Source organism: Panthera tigris, chromosome D3, assembly GCF_018350195.1.
Source record: "Panthera tigris isolate Pti1 chromosome D3, P.tigris_Pti1_mat1.1, whole genome shotgun sequence".
NCBI lineage: Eukaryota > Metazoa > Chordata > Mammalia > Carnivora > Felidae > Panthera > Panthera tigris.
In genome coordinates, this window is record NC_056671.1 from 89,804,032 (window position 1) to 89,822,514 (window position 18,483).

Consider the following 18,483-nt stretch of genomic DNA (forward strand, 5'->3'; position numbering starts at 1 on the left):
TACTTGATGGCTTTTGTCCAACAAATAAGGATGAATGATGAACAGCATACGCACTGGGCCTTTTTCAACAACACTCGCCGGGAAAAAGTCACAGTGCAGTGTGTGGCCATGGTCCCTGCCCACATCCAGGCCTCCTGTACCCTGCGGCAACACTTGGAGTTCATGGTGTTGGACATTGGGCTGGGAGAGTCCTGGCCCTTTGACTGTGGAGCTTCTCCGCTGCACCACTGGGCGAGTACCATTCTTCACGGGTGCGTGTTCAGGGCTGTGCTCGGGCAGTCCAGGCCTCTTGCCTTGTTCTGACACCACGAAGCAATGGTTGGGGAAGACCCTCTCTTTCACTGCAGTCAGGCTGTATCTGCCCAGTGCTCTACCAGGGTGAAGTTGGCTACCATGAAGCTCTGTGGGGGTACCGGTTCCTACAGAACCTACAGGGCAGCACGCTCACAAGTTAACTTACCTGTCAGCCGTGTTGAATCCCATGGTGTGGATCACCGTCAAGTAATGATCCGTTCCTCTGCTAACAGATATCCACTTTAAATTTTTCCTAGTGTTTAGGTGTTATAAATAATGGCTTAACAATTCTCTTTGGGGCTAATTTCTAGAAATTGAATTCCTAAATCCAAGAGTGTGTGTGTGTGTGTGTGTGTGTGTGTGTGTGTGTATCTTAATTTTTTAGGCAATCCTCAAGTGTCTTCCAAAAGCCTTTGCCGACACGGTCACCAGTGATATTCGTCTCCCTTACCAACAACTAATGTTGCCAGTCTTCTTAAATTTTTCCTTCTGTTACGTTAGGCTTTAATTTCTATTTCCTTAGCTACTAGAATCATTGATTATGTTTTAATGCTTACATAACCTTTTATAGATCCCCCATTATGGATTTCTTTTTTTTTTAAATATGAAATTTATTTTCAAATTGGTTTCCCTACAACACCCAGTGCTCATCCCAACAGGTGTCCTCATCAGTGCCCATCACCCACCCTCCCCTCCCTCCCACCCCCCATCTACCCTCAGTTTATTCTCAGTTTTTAAGAGTCTCTTATGGTTTGGCTGTCTCCCTCTCTAACTTTTTTTTTTTTCCCCTTCCCCTCCTCCATGGTCTTCTGTTAAGTTTCTCAGGATCCACATAAGAGTGAAAACATATGGTATCTGTCTTTCTCTATATGACTTATTCCACTTAGCGTAACTCTCTCCAGTTCCATCCATGTTGCTACAAAAGGCCATATTTCATTCTTTCTCATTGCCACGTAGTATTCCATGGTGTATATAAACCACAGTTTCTTTATCCATTCGTCAGTTGTTGGACATTTAGGCTATTCCCATAATTTGGCTATTGTTGAAAGTGCTGCTATAAACATTGGGGTACGAGTGCCCCTATGCATCAGCCCTCCTGTATCCCTTAGGTCAATTCTAGCAGTGCTCTTGCTGGGTTATATGGTGGATCTATTTTTAATTTTCTGAGGAACCTCCACACTGCTTTCCAGAGCGGCTGCACCAGTTTGCACTCCCACTAGCAGTGCCAGAGGGTTCCCGTTTCTGCACAACCTCACCAGCATCTACAGTCTCCTGATTTGTTAATTTTAGCCATTCTGACTGGCGTGAGGTGTGGTATCTGAGTGTGGTTTTGATTTGTATTTCCCTGATGAGGAGCAACGTTGAGCATCTTTTCATGTGCCTGTTGGCCATCTGGATGTCTTTAGAGAAGTGTCTATTCATGTTTTCTGCCCATTTCTTCACTGGATTATTTGTTTCTCAGGTGTGGAGTTTGGTGAGTTCTTTATAGATTTTGGATACTAGTCCTTTGTCTGATATGTCATTTGCAAATATCTTTTCCTGTTCTGTTGGTTGCCTTTTAGTTTTGTTGCTCTTCATTCAGTTTTTGAGATATTTATCTTTATTTCTTATTAATCATAGTTACTCATTTTGTAGTATTAAGCATTTGTTTTTATATATGTTGCATATATTCTCTCCATTTCTTTGACTTGTTTTTTAACTTTATAATGTATTATGCCATGTAGCAGTTTTAACTTTTATGAAGAGTATTTTGCTGCATCTTTTTGTAGCATTTGGGTTTTAAAATTTAGGAATGCTCTTTCCAACCAAGATTATAAAAATATTTTCTGGTATTTTCTTCTAGCACTTTTATAATTTAGTTTGCTTATGTTAATCTTAAAATCCAAATGGCATTTATTTTTACACAGTTAAGGCCATAGAAATGTAATTTGTTTTTCCCCATACAGAAGGCAGTTGACTCAACACCATTTATTATAAAAAACCCATCATTTCCTTATTGATCCAAAATGACATCTTTATCCCTTATATACATGGATCTTTGTGCCTCCTATTCTGGTGATGTATTTGGTTTAACACTCCAAATGACATTCATTTGCTGAACATCATCGATAAAATGTTTCATTTTAGGCAAAGGAATATGAAAATCTTTATTCTTATAACTTCTCACCAATTTTAAATTTAAGCAGCACAAATGTTCTGCAGTCTAAAATTATCACGCTCTTTCCTTACGGGCCCTTCCGTGAGAACATAAGCAGTGAGGGACCGTGTACCTTGGGCCGTGTCACGGGCACTGTGAAGCGGTCCCTGAGCTTGTGCACTGGAGCACATTCCTCCAAGCTGCAGTGGCTCGGTAGCTTTCTGTCCTCTCCCCCAGAGATCATCTTGTTTTGCTCAGACTGGTTTTTTGCCCAGTAAGTTTATAATTAAATACTACTGGTTAAAAAAATACATGATTAACTTCTTAAGTTTGATTTACATAAATACTTTCTTTGGATTTTTCCTTAGTCATTTTAAACTACTCTTATAAAGATATAGTAGAAACTCTTTCCACTGAAATTTTATTTTTTTACTTTTATTTATTTTTTTTAACGTTTATTTATTTTTGAGACAGAGAGAGACAGAGCATGAACGGGGGAGGGGCAGAGAGAGAGGGAGACACAGAATCGGAAGCAGGCTCCAGGCTCTGAGCCATCAGCCCAGAGCCCAACACGGGGCTCGAACCCGCGGACCGCGAGATCGTGACCTGAGCTGAAGTCGGACGCTCAACCGACGGAGCCACCCAGGCGCCCCTCCACTGAACTTTTAAATAAGTACTATAGTGCACAGTATTGATGCACTTGTTCCAATACATAAAACTTAACTACAGAGTAATTATTTTCAAGGATAGGAGTTGAAAGACTATATTCCAAAGCAGGTGGAAGAAGAAATTTCACTTCTCAGTGTGTACACATATATACACTATATAACTATTTTGAGACTCTGCTTTTATTCAGATGAATTGAAATTACTTTTCATATACAGTAAGAAAATTGCTAATAATGACCCTGATAGTTGCAGTGTCTTGCGTTTAATAGAAAGGCTAGCAGCAGTAATAAAAAAAGAATTGAGTACCTACTGTGTTTTCTGAACACGTTTAATGTGATTTACTTTAATTCTCCTGACAGCCTTATGAGATACATATATTATTCCCATCAAACAAAAAGAGTTCTCCATGGTCAGGAAGTTTGGGAATCAAGGTGTTAAGCAAAGCTGACATGTTTCTTCAAGTAGAACTTCCAGAATTTTTTATATCAGTTCACATATGTAACATGCCAGATTGTTACCAAAAGATTAGGACCATCATCAATTTCACACAAGAGAATTTGGGAGTCTTGAGGCGGTTGTGTAGCTTCCCTGGGGAAACAGAAAACCCAGATTTATTTAGGATCTCCGTGTGCAGGCACTCTCCACACACTTCCGCACACGGCATCCGGGCCACTCTCTCTGTTTCGGCTTCTTTATCAGAAAGATCATATTATCAGTACATATTAGTAAATACATAGGAAATACTCAACTGCGTCAAGGCTATTAATTTATTACTGGCCCAGGTCTCTCCGGTTCTATATTAACTCAAGGTGTTTGCTACACCTGCTGAAGACCACAGCCTCATGACTGCCTCCATGATAGCCTGGCTGGCAAGCTGTGATCTAGGAGGCAAAAGGATGAGCGAGCTGTACCGGATGTGAGCCTGCTGCAGCCTGGCTTAGTGAAAAGGTTGGCACGTGCACAGACTGGCCAGCTCACCATAATCGAAAGTCCAGAATTTGCTTGGAACAAATAAAGGTATTAGCAAGATGGCATTTCAGGTCAGTGGGGGAAAGATGTACTCTTCATGAATGGTACTGGCAGGTCCAGCGAGCAGTCTGGATCTACCCTGTGCACCACGCTCTAGATTGGTTTCGAAACGGATCTGGTACTTAATGTAAGGTCATGCAACTATACAGGTCCTAGAACAAATTTGGGACACTTCTTTTATAACTTCCAAATGAGGAAGTCAGAGAACACAGTTTAAAACCTTCTGCTTTTCCATAAGCAAAGTCAAAAGAAGAAAAGGGAAACTAAGGAAAAACTACTTGCAGCTTCTGTTGTAGGCAGTCAATCTCCTTAATGTATAAGAAAATGACTAATAACACTAAAAAAAAAAGGCAGATCAAAATATGAAAACATTGCATGAAAAAGAATACGCATGGCATTTCAATATTTGAAGGTGCTTAACCTCATTCATTATAAGAGAAATGTAAAGTAAAACCTAAAAAAAATGAAACTCCAGTGAGCTGCGGTTTTTTTCTCCTACCAAATTGGCAAACCTTGAACGTTTGGAAACACACTTCATTGGCAAGAATGTGCAGAAACAGGATCTCTCAAACGTTGCTGGTAGAAGTGTAAATTGCTACAACTTCTCTGGAGGGCAGTTTGGCAGAATTTGTCAAAATTATGAAACCATATGCCCACTGATGCTTGAAACACTTCCACTGGGCATCCTGAGATTCTCTTGGCATCCTGAGAAATCGAAAGTGTCTTACGAGATGATTCATTGCCACCTTGTTGATACGAGCAAGTGATTGGAAACAACCTAAATGCCCGTCCGTAGAGCATCACTGAAACAGAGTATGCTGTGTTCATAATGTGGAATACTGCATGGCCATTAGAAGAGAAAAAGAAGGCAGAGAAGAAAGGGAGCGAGTCGTAGGGAGGGTGGAAGGTAGCATCGGGCGGGGGGTGGGGGGCTCTCTCATGCTGGTGTGGAAAGACCCCAAGCTGTGTTGCTAGGTGAGGTAAGCAAGACGCGGACTTATGTTAGGGCAGCAAGTTTATATACCAGGAGGATAGAGAGTATATCTGTGGCTTGAAAAAGTCGTTTTTAATTCTCCCAAAAGATGGCTCACAAATTATAAACTGTATCTCCCTGGGGGAGAAGGAGTTATCAAGGCAGAGTGGGGCCGTGGTAGGAGGCAGACTTTTATTGTATATACCCATTGTTAGACTTTTTGTTTGCAATGGATGTTTGTTCCACAGCCTCACTGGTGCTTTTCATTTTAATAACCAAAATAACATACATCAAAAGAGGAAAAAATTCTGTAGAATTTTTTTCAAGCTTCCTTTTCCTTAGGTTAAATGTAACATAAATTTAACTTAATGTGTTTTTTGGGGGGGTTAATAGGTAGTGAGTTAGTAAGTCGTACTAAGAAATAATTTTGCAGAGATCTAGAAGTGCTTTTGATGTTCTGCTTATTATTTTGAAAAGCATTGCCTTCGAACTGAATAAAATATTTCCTTTGTAAGGTAATTTAAGAAGCCTTAAAATGCGTTCCCATTTTGGTCGTTTTGCTGTTGCCCAGCTTGTATTTTACATAACACATCATACTTTAATGTCTTCACGGATGTATAGTAAGCTGCAAGATTTTCATCATGTCATATTCCAAAATCTAGGTCTAAATTTCCTTATAACTTTCCCACTAACACGGTGCCTGCCGGTGGTGGTCCCAGCACTTCCTGCACGCGTCCTGAATCCCCGTACTGGTGGAACTGGGCTGAGTCCCTTTATCTGTCCTTTCTCTTGTACCAGCCTGTCTTGACTACTGTGACTTTTGAGCTGGCAAAGTGTGAGTCTTCCAACTTAGTTCTTTTTTGAGACTGTATTGACTCTTCTAGGCCCTGTGCATTTCTGTGTGAACTTTAGGATCGCATTTCGATTTCTGTAAAAAATCCAGCTGAGCTTTTGACAGGGAGTACATTAAATCTGTACAGCAGTTTGGGGAGTATTGCCATCTTAATAATATTAAGTCCTCCAATCTATGAACAAGGGACAAAAATAAGCTGTTTATCAGGGGTGTCAAAGTGAAGACATTATTCAGTCACTCACTTCTGATTATTGTATGCCCAGTGGCCTTAACTGCTGGAATGCCTGGCGATTTACATATGACACTATTAGAAATAATATCTTAGAACGTCCTTCCTTCTCCCCTACGTCCCATCTTTGATTGGCCCCACTTCATTTTACCATTCTAATTACTACTCGTAAATTCTGTTTTGGGGAAGGATGATCATTTTCAGGCTGAGTAACATTCAGAATCACTTAGCAGAAGGTGTCTGGTCTCTATTGTTCACCAAATTTTGCGACATTACCCCATGTTCGTAGTATGAACGCAGAGTATTACTCACGCAACAGTATGTTATGTCGTGCTCTCAAGTGCAGGGATCAAAGTTTGTCCTTACTGCAGGTTTTCTGCTTTAAATGGTATTGACATAATATGTCATAGCTTTTACTTCTTAGGCTTTGATCGGAGTAGTTTGATTTTGCAGATGGGAAAGGCTCGTTTTTGTCCCAATATTTTATTTTATTTGTTTAGTGTTTATTCTGAGAGAGAGGGAGAGATTGGATCCCAAGTAGACTCCACAGTGTCAGTGCAGAGCCCCATGTGGGGTTTGATCCCACCAACTGTGACATCATGACCTGAGCCAAAGTCAAGAGTCAGGCACTCAGCTGACTGAGCCACCCAGGCTCCCCTGTCCCAGTATTTTAAAAAGTTTAATATTGCATAACATTAAATGCAGAAGAACAGATTTTGATTGCGTATAAATACCCTGTCATCCATGAAATGCATAAAATTGTATCTCTTACAGACAGACATTTCCTATTTTATTTTCTTGTGATCATGTATTTAATGTGTCTTACCTGATTGTATAAAGCATAAAATTATAAAAATACATATATAGATGTATTATGCATAAAACATATGAATGGTATATATAGTATAAATAAAGATATGTGTATCTGTAAATACATGTGCACGAAATAGTCCTTAATACATTATACGGTATCAAGCTCCACACGACTTCTTGTTTTGTCTATTTTTAAATAGAAAGGCTTTCACCTTTTAAAATTCTCCCCTCCCCTCCTATGCTTGTTCATCATTAGTCTCCTGATTGTTACCTTTCGCACGCTCTTTAGGTCCTAAGAGGTGTTAGTTTATTTTTGCCCAAGATACACCCTTCCTAAAAACAAAATACTCTGTTTTCCATGTCATCTAAGACCTTCACTGAAGATGACGGTTCATTGCTTTAAACTCTCTTGTACCTAAGTATGCATTGTGTGTCGAAGTTGGTGGGTTTTGGTCATTCTCATTTCCTCACTTGATCAGGATTGTCTCAGATGATTCTTAATGCCTAGCTTTTTCCATAAGGAAGTAATGTAGGTGGCACCAAAGAGTGGGAAGTTCAAATAACAGTACTAACTAAGTACAGTGGGAGCTTTTTGTTCTCACTCCCTGGTGTGAGTAAACATTGGTGAATTGAGGGGGTGTCTGCGGTGCCATGGAAAACAAAGGGGAGGTCTGTAGAATTAAGGGAGTAATTTGGAACAGTTCACTCAGCTCATCAGGGAATCCAAAAAATGGTCCTTTTCCTTTTAATGATAAAAGTGGACATGTGTTTCATCCACCTTCAGATGTTTTCCTGTGTTACTTGTGTCCCCAGGATGTAGAGCTCTTAGCCCAAGGACATTTACAGGATTAAGAGACTCCACAACCCCACCCTTTTCTTAGAACCTGTCTAGTATCTTTGATATGTAAATATATAAGGAAGGAGGTCTTAACCACTTTCTAGCTGCTGTGACCTTTGATAGTCAGCCCATCTCCTGATGGCCCCTACCTTCTCTAGTAAAAAATCTCTAGGAGAATCTCTCACTGTCTCTGCCTCCAGGGGACCTGTGATACCCTCAAAGGAGCAGGTCAGTGAGAGCACAGGGAGCACGTTCGGTATTTATTCATTCTTTACCGAATACTGTGATTATTAATTAGCTCTGGGGATTTATATAAGCAGCAAGTTTGGTGATTCAGTAGTGGCAAGAAAGAGGTTAGCTGTATGTGCATATTTTCACAAACTTACATTTAGTCTGATTTTAAGAGAAACTTAACATAAAGCTTGGCAGAGCCCTTGCCGAAGGCAAAGCTGAAAATAACTGAAAAATATCTGTTGTTCCAGTTTTTCTTATTTTTAAAGGTGTTTGCTGTTATTGTAAATATCTCTTATATGTTTGTTTATTTTTTGAGAGAGAGGAAGAGACAGAGTGTGAGCAGGGGAGGGGCAGAGAGAGAGGGAGAGAGAGAATCCCAAGCAGGCTCCGGGCTATCAGCCCAGAGCCCGATGCAGGGCTTGGTCCCATGAACCATGAGATCATGACCTGAGCCAAAATCAGGAGTCAGAGACTTAACCACCTGAGCCCCCATGGTGCCCCATAAATGGTTTTTAATGTAAATATTAATATACAATTAAAGTATATTTGGAAAACAGAAGTGGGCATTGCTGTATAGCTGCATGAACATTTTGAGGTGTTTCGAGTCTAGCTATAGAGGGATCTCTCCGATTCAGTCTTTCTGGACACACGCAGCTGGGCATGCGCATTTGATGACTTACTCTGCCAGGGGATGGGAGGGGGGCGGCCCAGCTCTTCCAGAGGAATACGTTGGATCCAGTTACAAGACTGTCGTGACAATGCAGGGGGACTGTTCATTCACGAGGACGGTATTTGCATTTCCGCTTCATCTGCCCTCTCCAGGAAACGATGTCCCTGTCCCGTTTGTGGAGTGCTCTTCCTAAGGCCATTGGCATGGACTGTGCCTCGCTTTCATGGTTCTCTTCCATCCCCCCTCCTCGTGAGTGAATAGATAGTGTATTTTCCGGGTCTCTGCATTTCTAACGTCATCGGCTGCCTTTACCTGTGAGTGCTAACGCAGCTACTGGAAAGTTGGGAGGTCAGAACCCTCTTTGCATTCTTCACCAGTGTTTCCTAGGGTGCGTTCCCGAAAGCGAACGTGGCGGTGCCGTGGCTCATCCACGATGCACCTGTAACTCGGAAGCGTCAGGGCGGTGCACAGCCTTCACCGTCGCATCGTGACACGTGTTTGCCAGCTACCATTTTCCCGCCCTGCCGGTCACGGAACCTTCGCTTCACACAGCGTCCGGCAGGATTTTGTCCTTCGGCAATACCCTCAAGAAAAGCTGATGATCCTGTCGCTCGACTTTCTTCTGCCACTTAATTTCGCTCTGCGGGAAACCTGAGGCCAGCCTCATACTTTTTCCTTTCGAGTTAGGCGCGGCCCGCCCCGGCCTGCTTGAACTTGTGTGGCGCTCATTTTGTTACTGTTCTGACAAAGCAAGCGGCCGTGCGTGTGTTCAGAAAGGGTCTAGGTGTGCCGTCTCTGATGCAAAGACGTGGAGAGGGATGAAGGAGCGAGTGGAAGAGTTTGCTTCAGGGAGCAGAGGCCAGCTCCCCGGTACCCAGGCACTTCAGGCCTCACCTTGCTGGGTTTGTCGGCAGACAGCGTGAGAGGAATCTCTCCCTGTTTTCAGGGCTGTTTGGCGTATGGCATCCAAGGCCCTCGCTGTATCTTTCAGCGATGGTCCGTGATGCTCAGAAACCTACATCAACATGGAGAACTCACAGGCACTCACCACACCGATGCTTCTCTGTCTCCAGACTGTTTTAGAGCCTGACTTCGAAGCGGCTCACTTGGTAGGACGTGAAAGCCAAAGCTTCTTTGTTTCTTTAATGCTCTAAATTCAGTGGAGGCAAGAGTGCTTCCCTTTGTACCTTTCCTCCCTCCTCAAAGGTGTGCTCTCAGGGTGAAGGAAGCTCCTTCAGTGCCCTCAAGTGGCACCAGAATAATTTGAGATGAAAATCGTAGAACCTGAGAGTTTGTGCTTCCAGTTGTGCATAGAATTAAGGTAAAAGGCCAACTTAAAAATCGGCACCAAGGTCCCAAAAGCTGCCAGCCCCGTGGGATTAATGAATTGCACGAGTCCAGATTCGCGTCTGAGTCCAGCACTTGGACTAGTGCCTGGTAAGGCCTACATGCGTGCTCTGGCCGCTGTCCGTGTTTGTGGTGCTCGACCTTAACTCGGTTTCCTTTCCTTTCTTGTTTGCTAGGTCCAACTGTGCCGAAAATATCCGCAAACACATTCTACACACCGGCAAACACGAGGGGGTCAAGATGTACAACTGCCCCAAGTGTGACTACGGGACGAACGTGCCCGTGGAGTTCCGGAACCACTTGAAAGAGCAGCACCCGGACATCGAAAACCCGGACCTGGCTTACCTGCATGCCGGTAAGGGGCTCGGGGCCTTAAGGTAGTTGGCGCTTCTAGGAGGGTCTCATTCCGCTTATGAAAACAGAAGGCTGTCGGTCCCTTCCCGTCATTTACTGGAATGTGGTGGAGTGTGTGACCGCGGCTGCTTCGAGACTACGACGAACGGCGCCTTCCAGGCTCCTCCCACTCGACCAGGGAAACGGGTCTTTTGCGTTCTGTGTCACCAGGAGCAGATGTGACAGAGTAACCACCACCCCGCCCCTGCCCCAGAGGGTAACGTTACAACCACAAATAGCCGACAGGCAGTGAAACGTTTGTTTGCAGCGGTAGTCGTTTGAACTTCATGTTCCGACCGATGGGTAACATTTTTAACTTTTTTCAAAGCATGTTTGCGAATTGAAATGTTACGCCCTGTCCCTGTGTACCGCCGTCTTGTGAGGAGTACCTGGAGAGGGATGTGACCGAGGACGGTGAGTTGAGCGACTTGGCACGGGGTACCATGGTGTCGCTCACTCCCCAGAAGTTAGGAGGGCCTTGTCCATGGTGTGAGGGCCGTGTTGGTGGCGGCAGAGGTGGCTGCTGAGTGCTGTAGCCTCCTCGGATTGGAAGTCGGGTAGCCCCCTCTGCGGGGGTCAGGGGCATGGCAGCAGCTGCTGGGGTAAGCAGGACCGTTCCTGTGTGTAGCCCAGCGTTTTGACAAGCAAGAATGCCTCCCTTAAGTGCTGAATCCTTACTGTGCGGAACAGCAGTGTGATGGACGAGAGTATGAGTACCTGCTTGAGGAAGTGCTTGCCCGAAGGAAATTTAGAGTAAGTTCTGAGATGTAGCCCAAGCGGTGCTGTATTTAAATAGTAGCAGTTGATACAGCGGGTGTTTTAGGCAGACGCTTTGGGATCAGTTGGAGACAAATGCAAACTCTGTCTACGCCTTTTCTTCCCGGCCCCGTGACCTCGGGCAGGCCCGCTCCGTCTTGCATCAGCTGTCTCGTGTGTAAATCTACACGGTGGTAAAGAAGTTAAACAGCTAACGGCTAAGAAGCTCTTAGCTCGGTACCTTTCGTACCTGACCAGCAAGAGCCGCGCAGAGGGGGCGGTGGGTCACGGAGGTAACGCTGGAGATGTGACAGAGCGTTTGAAAGTTGTGGCAAACCCTGCCCAAAGTGCAAAAGTCATGGGAAACCCTGCCCGTTTGCAAAACACGTAAACCGTCTTTGCTCAGGCAACACGTACGTGGAAAGAAACAACTTAATGAGTTATTTGATCAATAATATTCTTATTGATCGATTATTAATACATTTGACAACGTCTGCATATAAGGTCTTGTGTTTTCTGCTGCTGTGTTCTTTCGATTCGTGTTTGCTATGATTGGCCTTTTAAGGTAATGGTAGAACGTCTTATTTTTTCTCTGTGTTGTATCCAGGGTTGTTTTTGAAAAACAGAAACACAGGTCAGTATTCCTCACATTTTGGTGAGATTGTTACTGAAAAAGGTTTCAGACTGGACAGTTTAAAGCTTTAGTCACAAAAACAGATGAAGTCAAATTGAAGTATCTTCTGGCCTTCATCACCTAAGGATTCTTCCCTCAGATGAGCCCTGACCATACAGCTGCCAGAAGAACTGCCTGTGGACGGAGGTACTTCAGGAGATGGCCAAGCAAAGTGACCTCCGCTGATATCGGGCCATCAACAAAGTACCATTTTTGTTAAAGTTTATTTATTTATTTTGAGAGAGACAGTGACTGCACAAGTGAGGGAGGGGCGAAGAGAGAGAGGATCCCAAGCAGGCTCCGTGCTGTCAGCTCAGAGCCCAACACGGGGCTCGAACTCGTGAAACCGTGAGATCATGACCTGAGCTCCTCTCAGCGGAGCCCCCCAGACGCCCCAGCAAAGTACCTACTTTCAAGGTAGTACTGTGCCTGCTTCTCAAGGCGCGATATCAGTGTCTCCCGTCTCTCGCTGCGCCGGCTAGACATTGAAAACCGGGTTATTTCCCTAAAAGAACGTATTTCTAACTTGCCGATGAACACCAGGGAGAGGGGAGGAAGCTGACTGCAGAGCAGAGACACGCGTTCCTTCCGTTCTGTGCAGAAAGGACGGGCCGGTGCCGCAGAAGCAACACCGTGTGTGCCTTGGAGAGGTGTTCTGAAATACTGCTAGTGTAAAACGAGCTTCCAGAACCAGTATTCTAGTTCCCGTGTGTGTGTGTGATGCTCATGCGGGTGTAATCCTAGTTTGTGGTCTGTATCCATAATTCTGTTAGAAACCGTTTTCTAGGCAAGTCCCAGTTGCTCGCAAACCAGACCCACGGGGGGCGGTACGGGGAGCCGGTTGCCGGTCCCTCCCGTGCGTGGCCACCGTCTCTTTGGTGGTACTTTTGCTTTGGCAGACGTCGCTCGGTTACGAGAAAACCTCAAAAAGCTAGACTTTTGTCGACTGGCTTTTTAACCGTGTAATTGTCAACCACCTGCGGTACGTCTGGGGATGCGCCAAGGGAGCCCTCCTCAGGGTCAGGAAGATGCCGCTCCGCATTCCGTGCCGTGTGGCGGTGGGACTGGGCACCGTGGCTGGTGAGGCCCCGGTGGGCGGTGGGCACCGTCGAGGTCCCGCGGCGGCGTCACGGTCCTCCGAGAGAGCGGCCGACGGCCCAGTCCGGGGGGACACCACCGGCCGTGCGGTGCGCCGTCTGCGCCGTTCCTGTGCCGAGAATCTTGCAGGCCAGCGTTCAGGGGAGCATAGGACACGGTTCTCTTAATAAAAGGCTGGCTTTGAAACCACCCCAAGATCACGTGGTCCTCACTCGGCTCTCCCACGTGTATCAACCAGCTAAAGACCGTCAGAAGGGACGCACTGAGCCGCAGCCGCAGAAAAGACTGTACCCGGCGTCATTTGGGATAGTGTAAACTTCAGTTGAGACCATATTTAGAAATGCACATGTGGAAGTAAGGCACCTGGTTGCTCTGTGGGAACCAGTGCTGCGGAAAGAGGCTTTCCCGTCCCGTGATCGTGTGCTTCCCCGGCTTCGTGTACATTGCGAGGTAGCTGCAGTTATTGGTGACGAAGTCAGCCGGAGCCCCCCCGGAGACCGGTTCGCGTCCTGCTGTGCCAGTCTGCAAGGCTGGGCCGGTCTCCGGACATCTCCAGGCTTCAGATTCCTCATCAGCAAAGTCAGGAGCGATCTGCGTTTGCGTCTGTAGGGCAGGCCTGTAGGGCAGGACAGATTTGAATGCCAGTCCCCATCCCCTTGTTGAACGACTTTGAAAATGCTGTTTCAGTTCTGTGGGTCTCAGTTTCCCCCTCTGTGAGACGAGGACAGTGACGGCTGCGACACAGTTTTCTTACGATCTAAAACCGGTGACAGGCGAGCTACACGCAGACGTCGCAACACTTGGCGTCCGTGGCTGTTCAGTTTTCTTCTCCGTTGACTCTGGTGATGAGTCATTTTGTCTTTTCTCTCAATTATTTTGGGGAACTAGGAGAACGATTCTGGTATCATTTCTCATGTCACCGTCCAGAGAATTAAAGGCTCCATGAGAGCGTTAATTTTGGTTATAGCTTTGTTTGAAAAGCAGGTACAAGTGGTTATTTTTAAAATAAAGGTTGATTATTTACATACATATTATTTGGTTTCCAGGCCCTTGGGGATTTTTCTAGTCATCTGTTTGTTAACTATGGAAATAGTAATGTAAATGGACTTCTGGGTTCTGGCTACTGTGCTTATACAACATAATACTGAATTATTTCAGTGCTTTGAAATTTACTTATGCTTTCTTTAAGTCCACAATTTGGTGAGTTTTGGTAAATGTTTGAGACGTACTAGAATGGAATGTAAATAATGGAGCTGCTTGGTGCTGTATTCTGTGCTCCCTTGTACATCACTCTGAGTTTTTTCACCGTTCAGACTATCTATATTCTTATATTTTTAATGCTACCTCTGTCAGCTGTGGTAAAGTTGCGTCCTATGATTGTAGATTTATCCATTTTTTTTTACATTCTCTTACTTTTGGTTTTACGTATTTTGAAGGTCTATCACTGGCTACTCAGAACTTTAAGATTGTTTTATACACTTACCCAGGTATCATAAAGAAAATACATGTATTCCCTTGTAATTAAGAAATGCTCCTTTTTATCTATAGTAATGCTTCTTGCCATCATTCTGTGTTTCCTGTTAGTGTAGCTACATCAGCTTCTTTATAAGCAGCATATAGCTGCATTTGGGTTTTTACCTGCTGGGGCAATTTTACTCTTTTTACTGGAAATAGTCATTTACTCTAGTATTTATACTTTATATCATTACTGATACCTTCCTCATAGTCAAAACCTGAAACTAGCCAATGTCCATCTAGTAGAATGTATCATAGGCTCTGTGTTCACCTACTGGGACCCTCTGTAGCAGGGAGGACGTACAGAGTAGGAGAAAGGAACAGCATGGATAAATCCCTCAGTCACAGTATTGTATGAACTAAGCCAGACACAGAAGAGTGGATTCTTTGCAGTCCTCTTCTTACGAAATACACAACCAGCCACAACTAATCTGTGCTGTTAGGAACCAGGGTATGTTCCCCCTCGGGGGCAGCAGTCACCGGGACGAGGAACAGTCACTCTGTCCCATCCAGAATAGTGATACTCTTGTTTCTCACTCCTGATGTTGGGATATGATTGTGCTCAATTGGAGAAAATCCCTCAAGCTCGCCTGTGAGCTGTGCACTTCTCTGTATACAAATTTTTTTAAATGGGATTTCTTTGCTCCCCGTATTTCTTTTTTTTTTTTTTTTAATTTTTTTAACATTTCTTTATTTTTGAGACACAGAGAGAGACAGAGAATGAGTAGGGGAGGGGCAGAGAGAGAGGGAGACACAGAATCCAAAGCAGGCTCCAGGCACCGAGCTGTCAGCACAGATCCCGACACGGGGCTCTAACTCACGACCCGTGAGATCACGACCTGAGCCAAAGTCGGACGCTCAGCTGGCTGAGCCACCCAGGCGCCCCTGCTTCCCGTATTTCTAAAGAGACTCGTTCTAGATCTGATATGAGATTTTGCAATCAGATTACTTCCCACAAAATCGACCTCAAATTAAAAGTCTCCAGAACTCTTTCTGTCACCGTACATTATCATTTTTTTTCTGTTCAGTGGAATCCATTTCACCCCCAAGATGGTCTTTATTTGACCTCTGTATTAGCAGTTGCCCGTCTGCCATCTGTTACCCAAGACTAAGCGTGGTGTTCACCCACTGCACCCTGAGCAGGAATTAAACACGCTCTGTGCTTGCAGTACAAGTGACCTCCAGCCGGACGGGGGTCATTGTGTCTCAGAATACTTCCAACATCCAGGGAGGAAGAGGATGGAGAAGACCATGGGAAGGTAGAGGGAAGCACGCGTAGCTCTCGTGATTGTGCCGAGCAAGAACAAAGAGGGTTTTTCCTCCTGAACTCAGGTGACAGATGCACAGTTACGCCTCTGCAGCTCTCGGGGCCCGCTTGTTCTGCAGCGGTGCTCCCTGCCCCGGGGGGGGGGGGGGGTGGGCGCCCGCTGGACGTCCTGGTGGCGTGGCCACTCTAGTGGCACTCCCTGCCCGGGGGTGGCGACACAGCCACTCTCTGCGGCATGACAGTGAGATCCATGGAGTCACTTCATATCTCCTCTGAGAAGCTGGGGCTTGAAGTGTGTAAATGTTTTACATGTTGTCTAAAGACAACGATCAAGTGATGTTCTCTGTTCAGGAGAAATTAAACATTAAGTGATGACATGGTATTGTCTCTAATTCCTTTAGTTTTTGCTTATTGTAGGGTGTTTAAACAAATCATATTTAAATTGATGTGATTTTCATCAGTTCTTATATATGTATTAAGACTTCATCGTTTAAAAATGTACATTGGATTATTACCTGTGCAATATGATAGCCCACAGATCTATTCTCTTCACAAAGTGGGATTTTCATATTATTCTTTAAGATAATCAGTTTTTTTAATTCTTTAAAACATGTATTATTTAATTGCATTCCATAGCATTTTCCTCTTACCCAGTTATAAAGAATAAGAATGTGAAAGTTTGACTCTTATCAAAACTCCAAATCCTTTCCTTTCTAATGCTAACTAATGCGGTACCAGTTAAACTATACTTAACTGATTCCTTAATTCTCTCCAAGTGTATCAGTGCATATTTAGGCAGATTGAACTTCATATTCCACCCTGGAGCCCCTTTGCTTAATCTATCACGGTTAAGATAAAACATCTGTAGCCTTTTGTACCTTAACCATTCCCTCTCATTTAGCGGAATATTCAGATTTTCTCGTATAAAAGATTTTCTTCATCATTAATTAAAAACATTAGCGTTCTGATGTACAGAGCCTTGTAGAATGTAGTTTTCCCCAGATTGTGGGGCCTCTATTTTTAACCCCATTACTTTCAGCCCCTTTTGTTAGTTGGTGCTCTGACACATGTCATGACATTTTGTACAATAATTCATTTTATGAAGAGGTCCAAAAAATCTTAGAAAATCCTGACAGTTTCTCATTGGTTCTCCTTACATAAACCAATTATTACTTCAACCTAAAAAGGAACGAAATTTTTTCTGACATGATTGCCTTTGGTAAATCCATGCTGACTCACTCCTATTAAATTGTACTTCTCCAAATGTATCATTAAGCTCATCCATAAGTATCATCTCAAATTTATTTCCTAATATAGATGTTAGACTAGCAGCTCTATAATTTTCAGCCTCTACCCTCTTTCTTTTTAACCTTCAGACTGGATTCCTTGTTTTCCAGTCTCCTGATATTTCACTACTAACAAAAGACTTCCTAAAATAATTAACAGTTCAGCAGTTTGATTCTTTAACCTCAGACATCACCCATGGGTTAATTTACTGTTTTTCTTAACTGCTGCTAAATGTCTTTGTTCCTTTCTAACTCCTGTCTACACATTCCGGTGCCTTCCGGAAGGTGATGTCCACCACGTCCCTCTCTGCAGGACAGGTTTGATGTTGTGGTCACTGGCTTTTTCCCTTTGCTGTCTTTCTCACTCTCAGCCCTGTCGGATTCCCTGAGTTTAGAACTGACTCCCCGACATACTGTATAGTCAGTGGGTGATTCATGCCAAAGCAGTGTTTTTCGTCAACCAGCCTTTTCCAGTAAGAGACTTGCTCGTTTGTGGCTGCTTGTCGGTAAACGCACTGTTCCTGATAAGCAGACCCTCTCAACTCATGGCTGTCTCTCTTTTATTGAATAATATACTGAAATAGTTTGTTTCAAAACTATACAGTTTAAAATGTTTTTTAATTCAGTCTGCTTAGGAATAAATGTTCTGACTCTTCCTCGGTACGTCTGAAAACTTCCTTTGTCCGCTTATCCCTGCGGAGCAGGGCTGGGGACATCCGTGCTCCCTCTCTGGTCCGCCCTCCCGCAGTAGGGCGTCCTCACTGTTGGAGACGCATCCGGATTGTCCACGGCGTGCTTTCCTGTGTGGGGTGGCCAGTGCGTGGTACCAAAGAATGCTGTTACTTTACACTGTCGCATTGTGACTTTGCAGTGACGAAGAAACCAAACTTTTCGCCGAGCCATTAATTCAAAACAAAGCTCTTTTATAGGTGTTATTCCCGGCGTAATGATTTCTTAAAAATGGGGTCTCCGAGATGCTGACTTTGCCCAAGGAGGCTGAGTAACGACAGTGCGGCCGACCACAGTCCATGCCTGACTGCCTCCCGGGAGTTTTCCAGTTCCGTAATCCTGCACGGACAGGAGCTCGAAACAGAATCGGCATCTGTGAGTTAATGAAATTATCGTGAAGTCTTAAAATTTTGGAGTTTTAAGACTTCAGATAATCTGAAAGCAGGAACTAGGAAGTAAGATGGTATAATATAACGCATAAACAGAACCACCAGGGGTAAATGTTTTCACAGTCGTACTTCTGCTGCCTAGCACGGAGCCCGGCAGACAGTGGGGGCAAGTGTCAGCCAGATGAACTTGGTGTTAGCGTCCTGACTCTGACTATCCAGACGTGGGACTCTAATGAAGTCACTCAACCATTCTGGGTCTGTGTTCTCCACGGGAAAATGAGTAACACTGTTT

At 44.3% G+C, this 18,483-nt stretch overlaps 1 protein-coding gene across 6 annotated transcripts in view; it reads left to right on the top strand.

Moving 5' to 3' along the window:
- ZNF407 (zinc finger protein 407) overlaps window positions 1–18,483 on the top strand; it is a 454,006-nt gene that overhangs the window by 300,121 nt on the left and 135,402 nt on the right. For all 6 annotated transcript variants that reach the window (XM_007084736.3, XM_042962729.1, XM_042962731.1 and 3 more), the window contains exon 8: window positions 10,262–10,440. In XM_007084736.3, coding sequence (XP_007084798.2) covers window positions 10,262–10,440 — 179 coding nt within the window. The remainder of the gene's footprint in view (window positions 1–10,261; window positions 10,441–18,483) is intronic.